Source organism: Paramormyrops kingsleyae, chromosome 25 (genome assembly GCF_048594095.1).
Source record: "Paramormyrops kingsleyae isolate MSU_618 chromosome 25, PKINGS_0.4, whole genome shotgun sequence".
Lineage (NCBI taxonomy): Eukaryota > Metazoa > Chordata > Actinopteri > Osteoglossiformes > Mormyridae > Paramormyrops > Paramormyrops kingsleyae.
In genome coordinates this window covers 27964965-27976088 of record NC_132821.1, presented here as the reverse complement: position 1 = coordinate 27976088, position 11124 = coordinate 27964965, and the positions used below count along the sequence as shown (strand labels likewise).

At 51.6% G+C, this 11124-nt stretch overlaps 1 protein-coding gene across 4 annotated transcripts in view; it reads right to left on the bottom strand.

Moving 5' to 3' along the window:
* LOC111853113 (DENN domain-containing protein 4C-like) overlaps window positions 1-11124 on the bottom strand; it is a 32688-nt gene that overhangs the window by 2177 nt on the left and 19387 nt on the right. Inside the window, exons 13-32 of one of the 4 annotated variants that reach the window (XM_023829704.2) lie at window positions 10803-10948; window positions 10235-10273; window positions 9891-10021; window positions 8675-8807; window positions 7320-7526; window positions 7087-7215; window positions 6638-6761; window positions 6357-6515; window positions 5358-5480; window positions 5067-5216; window positions 3817-4907; window positions 3506-3695; window positions 3204-3310; window positions 2755-2930; window positions 2461-2613; window positions 1563-1731; window positions 928-1176; window positions 642-759; window positions 211-364; window positions 46-110 (exon numbers count right to left, since the gene is read on the bottom strand). In XM_023829704.2, coding sequence (XP_023685472.1) covers window positions 46-110; window positions 211-364; window positions 642-759; window positions 928-1176; window positions 1563-1731; window positions 2461-2613; window positions 2755-2930; window positions 3204-3310; window positions 3506-3695; window positions 3817-4907; window positions 5067-5216; window positions 5358-5480; window positions 6357-6515; window positions 6638-6761; window positions 7087-7215; window positions 7320-7526; window positions 8675-8807; window positions 9891-10021; window positions 10235-10273; window positions 10803-10948 — 3813 coding nt within the window. The remainder of the gene's footprint in view (window positions 1-45; window positions 111-210; window positions 365-641; window positions 760-927; window positions 1177-1562; window positions 1732-2460; window positions 2614-2754; window positions 2931-3203; window positions 3311-3505; window positions 3696-3816; window positions 4908-5066; window positions 5217-5357; window positions 5481-6356; window positions 6516-6637; window positions 6762-7086; window positions 7216-7319; window positions 7527-8674; window positions 8808-9890; window positions 10022-10234; window positions 10274-10802; window positions 10949-11124) is intronic. The other 3 variants (XM_023829705.2, XM_023829706.2, XM_072707138.1) reach the window with 3 other exon arrangements.

Sequence of the window (11124 nt, the reverse complement as noted above, 5' to 3'; positions counted from 1 at the left end):
TTGTCTATGGATGCGCAGAAAAAAAGAGACAAAAGCAACACTCACCGATGTCGATATACTCTGGTCCGAGAGCCACCAGTGCCAGGAATAAGATCTCCCTGTATATACTCCTGTTTAGCAACAAAGATCACTCGCATCACATCTTTCTTCATTAAAGTACAGAAGCGGCTTTTTGGTTTTTTTTGACAAATGACCTAGCCGAACGCTAACCTCCTCCGCTTGACCTCCGGGTGCTTCTTCACCTCCTGGAGGAGCAGGTCGATGGGTGTAGACACACTGTTGCCCTGGATGCTCCTGACAATGCTGTTCAGCAGGGACCTGGTCTCCTGGTAGTCCGTGGGGCTCAACTGGCCCTTCATCCTCACTGCCACAGACAGAAGCCCAAACCATGGTTACAGACTGCATTCTATTGCCAGGAGATGGTGGTTAAGGGACTACATGTTAGCCGGAGAGCGTGACTTTTCTGCTATTTGGTGAACTGTCTTTGAATCGACTGCAAACAGTTGGATGCTGCTAGACTTTGAACTCAGGGTGAGGATGGGGGGGTCGGGTGGGCAAAGAGAATGACCGCCCTGTGGACCAGGATGTTAAGGGAAATGGGTGCCGCGGAGAGCTGGGATGTGCAGGTTTCAGGGACTTACGGAACATCCTCCACAGCTGGTAGAGTGGCTCGGTGGGATCCTGGTGCAGGTTGATATTGTCCCACAGAAGCTGGACATACACCTGCTTGCTGTCCTGGGACAGGGATGTCAGTGGCAGCTGTAGGGAGGCAAAGAGATAGAGAGCACGCCAGTCAAAGAAAGAATACGGGGGAATGAATAATATTAGTAGAAGAAAAAGCATTTGAAAAAAATGGGGTATCATTCAAGTGCAGTGAGCCTCCCCTACCACCAGGGGGTGCATCAGAACCACTGAGAGACTCCTGACCTGCACGCCGTTGTTGCAGTGCTCCGAAGTTATGATCAGGCCTGGCAGGTTGCTGGGTAGGTCTAGCCGGCGAAAGTACCACACCAAGTTCCAGAAGATGATGGGGTGCTGGCTGAGGAATTTGTGTGTGTAGATGACCTGGTCCCCCTCATTCTCCAGCAGCGACTCCAGCTCTTTGCGAAGCACCAGTGGACTGAGGTAGGGCACCGATACAGGGAGCGGGTTGGGCCTTTTCTGCCCCAGTGCATCCTGGGAAGCACAGAAAACATTTACACTGCTGTTCTGTAGTGATGGCCAAATGAAGCTACATGAACCATTTGCAATATTTTTTGACCCCACAAGATGGCGCTCTTGGTTTGCTGTGGGGCATGCTTTGAGCCCTTTTTTTCTTGAACAGAGCATCATCTAGTTGGCCACTAACTGTTCTTCTGGTATACAAAAGACATACTTGGTTTACCTCAAGCTCCTGCCTCAGCAATTGGACAAACAGATAAATTCAGGCAATTCAGTGCGAGTTCAGTACAGATTTGGTCTGAACACTTCAAATATGTAAATAGCTCCACTCTTAACATTAGTAATATCAGCACCAGAGATTCAAGCCACCATGACAGGGTAAGTGGAGGACCAACGCTCACCGACGCCTCCTGCAAACTGCTAGGCAAGCTGTTGGTGGAGACCCCATGGGACGGTCGCTGGTTCAGCTCCAGGCTCTGCAGGGGTCCGCTTACACTGTTGCTGCGGGTTAGGGAGGTGCTCCTTTTTCCCTCGGGGAGATCCACGCGTATATCCTCGGACCCCGAGCTGCTGGTGGAATACGTGATCATGTGACACCTCCTAGCACCTAGACCACGAGCCTTTTCCTTGAAAGATCTACTCATTTTGGACAGTAAGTCACTACACTAAAACCTCTACGGGCACTTAACCACCTTCTCTTTTCCACTGACTTCCGGTCAAGTACCAAAACCTAAAGCGCCAAAGCAACTGGTGTAAGTTTTTGGTGCTGGGTACTGGGGTAGGATGGAACCGTTTTCTTTGTCAATTGGTTATCCAAATAGCCTGCCTATGAAACACAAAACATCTGCTGTCTTGAAGAAAGTTGCAAACTCAGAAAACAACAATAACGTAAAAAGTTATAATACTGGATGCAAGGTTCAACTGAAACACCCAAACTTAAATTGCAATCTAGTTAGGATAACAGATACAAGCCTGATCTTAAGCTAGCTGACTAGTGATGTAAGAATTGGATGTGCATAACATGTGATGTTGGTATTAATATCGCACGTCGTCCAGTCCTACTGTAGCCATTTTTCGAATTCAATACAAAATAGTTTGGGATGTCATTCAGCGCCAATGCCAGCTTTTACGCCAGTGGAAAACCAACAGCTTGAAGTACCCTACTTTTGGTACCTTCTTGAAGTACCAAAAGTCTGGTACCTGGTGCGGTGGAAAAGCGGGCCAAGACGATACTCCCTTAGTGCCATAACTGGTTGACAATGCCTTCATTCCCAGCCGATCTAACAGTGGTCTCCCTACCTCTCATGGACATCTGGGGGCTTCCCTCCTGGGTCTTCATCGAAGCTGATGAGGTCTGTAGGGTCTCTGCTGGGCTCCGTGGACAGGGAGGATGAGGGCACATTGTTGCTGCTGTTGATGCTGTCTCCTGATGTGCTGGGCTTCAGCAGAAAGCTAGGGTGGGGCGTATAGGTCAACACATTACACGGCTTTTTGGGGGTCGCTCGTCCATGAACCAGGTCAACAGGTGATTAGCATCTAGGCTGGATGTCTACCAGAGTGAAGGTCTGCCCTGTTTCTGCTGGTCAAGCTCACCTGGATGTGCCTCGGAGGTCCCTGAACTCCACATAGAGGAGGGGCAGGAAGGTGGTCTTGCAGAAGGGACAGGTGGTGTTTAGGTTGGAGTCGTCTGCTGTCCATCCGGCCATGATCTCCTCATCATAGACCAGAGCCTCGCAGGAACGGCACTTTGAGCAGCTGGACATCAGCACCTACCAGGGAGCACCGTTGACCAATGAAAGACTTCACTGGACCTCATCTCAAAAACAGATGCTCTTCTAATAGGTATGTTTTGCCAAAAAAAAACAAAACAAACATTCTCCCAAGATTTGCTACCTTTTAACATAACAAAATTTCACTAACACCGTCTTGTGCATTCATTCCTTATATAGTAATAAGAATTGTGATTTATAGCCGCCAATGGGAATCAGGGAGTTATGAAGATATGTGCAAGTCCTCCAAGCAGTAGGGGGCAGTAGTCTCACCTCAAGGGCACAGTTCTGGTAGATACTAGAGGAGCTGGCATGATGAGAAGAGCCCTGCTCTAGCTTCTCAGACTCCGAACCCCTCAATGGTTTCCCTGGAGTCATGTCTGTGTAATTAAAGCAACACTAATTAAATATCTACATACATTAACTCACAGGTTATGCACGTCACATGGTAACCTGGCACTTGTGGCCTGTGTGTTCATGGATAAGCAGAGTATTAATGGGTGCACCAATCACTCAGGTATCCATGGCAATGGATGACCAGCTCCAGTGTATGAATGCGTGTATGCAAGGCTTACGGGCTGGGTGTGAGACTCTCGTAGTATCACTGCTACTGGTACTGCTCAGGCTGGTCCTGCTCTGAGTCAGCTCACTGGAGGTCAGGCCTGGCATAAGTGCCCTTGGGCCCGAACCTGCCCGCCCACTCTCCTCTAGCAGGTTCTCATCCAGCCTGGCAGGGAAGCAGCCATCGCCCTGTGGATGATCATCCTAGGAGAGTGGAAGCCCTTGTCATATATCGCTTGCCATCGGTTCCCAGTAAACTTTCACTTTAGCGTACGACTTCAGCTTTCCCGACCGTCACCAGATCCACCAGCTCCACTGGACTCACCTCATCGTCAGAGAAGTTGTAGACCGAGGACACTGCCCCCCACACTCTGCTGGCCACGTTGGCGGCCTGCTTCATGCCTGACTTGAATGTGTCTAACTTGTGTGCAGGGAGCAAGCTGTCCATCTTGATGGCGGAGATGGAGTTGATGACGGAGCCCAGCGATCCACTCGGGGAGGAGCGGACCAGTGCTGACAGGGAGGATGACCGCTGGGTCTGGTTCTTGGGCTTTGCCATGAAGGTTTTCGAACGGGGAACAGCTGGGCTGCGCTTCGAAGTCCCACTGTCCGACCCGGGCTGCTTGATAGGATCAGCTGGAAGACTGGACCTCCTCTCTAGAGATTTGTTCTGCGCAGCAGTGTCTGCTGGAACCTGCTTGGCCGCCTCCTGGTGGAACTCCATGCTGGAGGACTTGGTTCCCAGGGGACTCTTGAGACTCATGTACATCTCAATCTCATCTGCCAGTCTACGCGACGCCACTGAGGCTACAGGCTCTTCGCTCCGCACCGACAGGCTCTCCTCATCCGCTGTGGCCATTATAGACAGGGGGTCAGCGCCCTTCTCCACATCCTCCCTCTCCACCACTCGCGAGTGGGAGCTGTTCCTCTTGGAAGGGTTCCCATATTTCACTTCCTTCCTCCTCACCACCTCTGGATCCATCTTGGCCACAGGGTTCTGCTGAGCTATATCGACTAGCAGGCCAGTTGACTCGGCCAGCTCCTTGACTTCTGGAAACACGCTGTCCTCACCCAACTGCCGACTGTGGGAGTGCCTCAAGCCCTTCTCTGATAGGTCCATGGGTTCGGGAGGCGGCGTCTTATTCCCAGAGAGGGCGGCGGCCAGGATCTTGGCGTCGGCGCCCATTTCCGTCACCATCTGGTCCACACTCTTTTCCAGGCTGCCCTTCTTGAGCAGCATGCCCGCACGGCTCTCCACGCTGAAGCTGCAGCTTCGCTCCGAGAAGGCCCGCTGCCGCTGAAGCTGGGAGCTCGCCTCCCTGGTCCCACCCCCCAGCACGAGGGCCCCGCCCACATCAGGCAGAGCCACTTCCTCGCTCGGGCTTCGGAAGGTGAACAGCTTGCCTCCATCGACGCCTGGTGGACAAAGCGAGATATCAGAGAGGGGAAGTTTCGCCGGTTCGGTGACTCATCAGTATCTCTGCAGAAGGCGGCTGAAGCTGAGGGGGAATATTCAGAGGCAGTCTGTACCTTCCTGAAAACACAGTGAGAATAAATGGCCTTTTATTATCTTACCGCTGGACCCTCTTGCCAGGCTGCTGTCAAAACTCCCCGTGGACAATCTGACGATACTTGGCCCTGGTGACGGCACACCTACTGAGCTGGCGTCGTTCACTACACCATCCCCCGTTCCCTCTACGGGATCTCCTGCAGGGTCATCAATACCTGGCAATTAGCCAGGCATTCAAGCATAAAGCCTCAGCAGAGCAACTCCACAGCGCCATCTGCTGCCAAGACCACCTCATCTCCAGCTTGTAACCATCCCATCCCCTGATAGTGGTTCATCATATTAGCATGTTCTGTTACCTGTGTTTGGGGCTTTTATTTTGCTGGGCAGCTCAGAGCAGGAGGGAGCAGGGAGGCCGAGAACATCCAACACTTCCTGGTGCAGCTCGTCCTTTGACCCGTATCCCTGGTCTGACTGACCACCTGCGAGGACGGAGAACGGCACAGCTATCCTGAGTACCATCAAGCCGGCCCGGAGCCGTCACAGGTCTCTCCGCCCGTCTTTCACATACTGAAGAAGCTGGCACCACATTGAGTGTTACGAATGTTCACGGTCCGATTTCCAAGATCCACACCAGTGTCGATAGAGCAGTATCAAGACGGAGTGAAAAAACACTCATCCGACTGCTTCAGTACAGAGGTGAGATTTATTTTTTATTTTTTTTAAACATCAGACCCTTTACTAGATCAAAGTGCACCACACACACAAACACACACACACACACACACACACACACACACACACACACACACAGCTGCCTGGTGGACTGACCCCCTATGCCAAGCCAAGCCTTACATAATACAGAGACTACAGAGGCAGACAACCACCCCCCCATCCACCTCTAAATCAGTGTTTACCCAACCCCATCCTCAGGGACTCCAAGACAGTCCACGTCTTTGTTCAGGTTTGGCAAAAATTTGGACTGTCTGGGAGGGAGCAAGAACATGGACCATCTGGAGATCCCCAAGGACCAGACTGAGAAACGCTGCTCTAGATGAAAAGGGAGATGATGCGGCACAATGCTAAGCCCCCCCCCACACACACACACACACACACACACACACACACACACCATGAAACACCATCAAACAGCCCATGTTCACAAAAGTTGTTTGTAAGAGCTTTGAAAAGCTAAGGTGACAGAAGAGGCAGGAGAGACTGTTCTGAAGCAGTAACATGGCTACTTTTCTCTGAAAAACAGTGAGGCTGGTTAATATTAAGCCAAGCTGTGTGTCTCAGGCGACCCCAGAGCTGAGAGCACAGTGCCCCATCTTGTCCATCACACTCAGGAGTCTCACCCGTGCTGCCGTGGTTGTCTGTGCCATCGGGCACCACCAGGTTACGTGCAAACAGCGTGTGCTCCTCCCCGTTGACGTCACTGCTGCTGTCTGCACTGCCGTGGCTGATGTGGTCCACGTCGTGCATGTCTGAACTGGCTGCCATAGCCCCAGCACAGCCTGGGGGAGAACGCAGTGATGTCATTTCCCGTTTTCACACGAGGAGCAGTCTTGTGACATCATACAATTTTCAAGCTCCCAACCGCAATGCCCAGTGCATGCAGACCTGCTCTGCACGTTACCTTTGGCACGTCCGGCGGCGATGGCCTGTCTGAAATGCGCCATGGCCCGCACCACGTTGCGCACTTTGGCCCACCTGAAGCGGCCGCTCCTGTTCTGGCTGGGCCAGGGCCCCTCCAGGACGGCCTAGAAGCACCGAGACGGCGGGACCTTTAACCACACAGCCACCCCGAGAAAAACCGAATGCTCCAAAACGACGGAGCACCAGAGCGAAGACAGCCACGGTGGTAAAACCGCAAACTTAGCATCGATCTGACAATGCGACGTACATTTTGCAAGCAGACAAACGGCAAATGCAGAAAATGCGACTGATGGTTATCACTTTTAACTGCCTGCCATTATACACATGTATCAGGCATTCAGTTTATGATGGAACAGTCCCCCCCCAGCACTTCAACCTGACAATCCTCTAGCCCTCCACTAGGTGGCGACCCCGAGCAGAGCAGTGTACCTTGTTGTAGTATCCATAGGTGATTGCATTGGGCTCCACCCCAGCCTTCTTTATGGCCATCAGCACACGCACGGCCATGACGGGCAGACCCCAGATCCCACACAGCTGCATGACCACACGGTAGCACACCTGCACATGGACGACGAGAGACTCCGCCCCTTAGTACAGAACGCACTCGTGATTCACCGGCAAAGCACCGGCACTGAGCCTCTCCGGGACTTGGGGGTACTCGCCTCGTCCAGGACCTCCACCTCCGTGCTCTGCATCTTCAGCAGCACATTGTAGGCCTGCTGCATGGCGTGCAGCTTGGAGCGGGAGGCCCGCACCCCCGCCGGCAGGCAGATGAACCACAGGCTGTAGCAGTGGCTGAACAGGCACTTTGCCCACAGGGGCGGATGAGAGTAATAGCGCTTCGCCATCTTGTAGGCCAGCTTGATCTCCTGCGGTCACATTTCAACAGGCGGGCTGAGGTCGGTCGTCAAAACGCGATTCTGCGGCTTGCGGGGTGATGTGCGCAGCACGAGGCGGATTAACGAGGTTTACACAAGGATTTCTGCAAAATTCCCAGAATATTTCTGACTACTGTTTGTTCTTCATCCACGCAATGAATAATTCAGATGTAAAGTAGTAACAACGGAGAATAATAATGACCTAATTTAGCTAAACTTTGCCAGCACACCTCCTCCACACCTACTGACTAATCGCACTGCTCACTTTAAATGCATTTTGGATTAGCTCTTCATCGCAAACACTTTGGTTAAACAAGTATAAACCACCATTATCCCCTGGAGGCCATCAGTCTAGCTGGTGCAAGAACACAGGGCCGTGCGTGTAATTCACACCCCCGCAATCCTGACGGGCCCCCAGAACAAATCCGCATCGCGTCTGCTTCCGATATCCTGTGAGGATGTTTCCAAAGTCCCTTCCTCTACGAGCCTCGCTCCAGAACAATGGCTGGCTACAAATACTGGGTCTGGATGGTGAGCTGGGGTGGGTTCCGTGCCCTGCGACCACCCCCCCCCCTGGAATACCACCGCGTCCTGTCCCAATTTAACCTCCGGTCCTTCACCCTAACCCTACAACCCAAACCAAATCACCTAGGGCTTCAGCATTTGGATCACTACTGTAGGTGAGACACAGGTTCATTTCTCATGCTCCAAGGAGGAATGTTCTTTAGAGGGGATGTTTCCCTGATGTCTCAGCTAAGGAAGCTCAGCCATGGCAAACGCACCCGATAAAAGCCATGTCACCTAGTCCCCAAGATCCTGCTAGCTTTAAAGAAGGATGACGCTCCTTAAAGCAGTGTTTCCCAACCCCAGGGCCTTCGGGGAACCCCGGACAGTCCACGTTTCTGCTTCCTCTCAGCTCCCAGCGCACCTGTACCAGGTATTCGGTGTTCCTGATTGGCTGGGAGCTGGGAGGGAGCAAAAACGTGGACTGTCCGGGGTTCCCCGAGGACTGGGTTGGGAAACACTGCCTTAAAGGATAATGACCTGGGAGGTCAGGCAGGCAAACCACCAGTGCTATGAGGGGGCGGGGCAGGCTACATGGTGCTGTACATGGTCCTGTACATGGTCCATGGTCCTACCTGCTTGGTCCTCTTAGACAGCAAGGCGGGGCTGCTGGACACGCTGGCACCAGCTGTCCTGCGGCTCAGGGCTGGCCGCAGCTCCTGGGGGCAGTCAAAGAGCTCCAGTCGCAGACGAGGGAAGTTTTCATAGCTGGGGAGGAACAGCAGGTGTGGGAAGCCAGCTGCCATTCATTATCAATCATTGCCAAGTTAACACACCCAACACAACTAATTATCCTGCATATTAATCCCAGGGTAGATCTGTTTACCAGCCTCCTCAACTCCTAAGCTTCCAGAAACTGGAAGTGTCTGCAGCCCACTGCGGCCCTTAAGACTCTAGGCAGCTTGGTTGCCAGGTAACTATCTGCAAATGCACACTGCTATCGCACTGCACACGGGCTACCGCTTGTGTCACTAACGAAGGCGACAGTTTAAAGTTATCTTAAATGAATCAGACTTACAGAGGATCCCACAGATGACGTCTGGTAAACTGGTTCATGTAGCCACACCCACTACAACTAAGTAAATTTCAGCACTACAGTGCAGCCTGGCCAGTAAGTTCATCCACACAGCTGGCCACCAGCAAAATAGGCTGTAAAAATAACTTAGATCTATTTAAGTAAGAAAGGACTGTCAGCTGTCAGCCTTGGCCAATCTGCAGACAACCCGACATTCCAGCTGCACCCGTCCTACATAACAGGCTTTGACACACTGTGTAGCGGCAAGATTATCATACGAGATCCGATATGGAGACTCGGCCTCAAGCAACCAGCAGGAAACTCAAGCGATAAGGCTCAAGGACTGGGAGTGTAGGTCAACTGGCGAACGTGACTTCACAGCATGAAACACACCCTGAAACACACCCTATAGCCTGGATATACCCTGGAACAGAAAAGGCCAAGGCAGAGAGTGGTAGCTATTCGAAGCTGTTAGCTCTCCGGTCCATACTGTGCTTTTAGCTAGAGTGTCCGGATGCTTAGGCAGACACACTGCAGAAATGCAGCGGCCAGGCCTGGCAGTGACTCATTCGGCATCTGATTTGATTTGATTTGACTCATCAGCACGATCGCAACATAGCGGCTAAGGCGATGCCGGCAGAGATAAAAGGGCAGCCACAGCAATCAGACATATGCATGAGGGTTCTGTCATCTTGGCAGCAGAACCCGAGGCAGCGGGCGTCTCTACAAACCATGTGTCTATGTTTTTACTGACCCCCCCCCGACCAAACACTGACCTGTAGCGGACCACTGGCACCTCGCCCTCCTCGGTCGGCGGCTCTGGGGGCATCACGAACACTGTGAGGTCACTGTTCTGAGACTCATCCATCTCTATCAGCCTGGTGTCCTCAACAGTCTCCCCTTCCATCTGCACACAAACACACACACCTCCAGTCACGGTAACATACGGATATGAAGCCAACTGCAGAAGACCACCACACAGCTGGGCGCCACGTGATGGGACTCCACCACGCTTTCATAATCCACCCCAACAAGTGCTCAAGAGCCAGATCATGTGACTCCAGAGGACTGGAACATGTGATCAACACAGAACCAATGAAGCAAGAGATGCTGATATTACCTTGGCTCCTTTATCCGTCACTTTATCGGAGGGGAAGAGCTGAAAGATAACAAAATAAAACAGGGATATCACCAGATTTTTATGGCTGTTGATCATCTTTGTGCCAACGTTAATCTCTAGGACTAAGACAGTTTGCAAAAAAGATTCTAATACAAAGTCAACCATACTCAGTGACAAAAAAAGTTAAGCACCCAGAAGTCATGGTCCGATTTGGATGTCATTTGGGACACGTGCAGACCAGCGATGGATATGTAAATGATTCGATTTGCTAGGAACTGGCACTGCAGTGCCGTAATCGGGAAGCATGGACTGATGACAAGTGGCGTCGTACCATGTTCAACAATGAATCTCGGTTCTGCATTAGTGTATTTAATCATTATGTGTAAGAGTGGGAATTTTCCCATTAATTAAATACTGCTTGTAATTCCCATGGAAAGTTTCCAAGTTGGAATATTTCCATTCTGGAAAGTTTCCAGAAATTTTCCACCCATGTGTAACCCTAGTCAGGAATGATGGTTTTAAACCAACAAAAGGCACGCAAAATCGTTACGCCGAATAACCAGCTCACTTTGTCAATGCAGTCATCAAAGAAGGCCAGGCCAGTGTCTTTGTCACTGACGAACGTGCACTCCTCGATGAAGCGGATGAAGATCTGCGTTTTGGTCAGCTGGGTGTAGAACTTCTGTTGGGCTCGATCTCGGCTCTTCAGGAACCCTGGTGCGAGAAATCGACACGGATGTAGTTAGACCGTGTCTTTCGATCACATTATTCCCATGTGCTGCTGGAGACCCTGAGGCAGCTCTGTAAAAAAAATATTTTTAGAGGAGAATGATGTCAATGATGCCAAGGTCTACAAAGTCGTTATCGACAGCAGAGATCTGGGAAAGGCG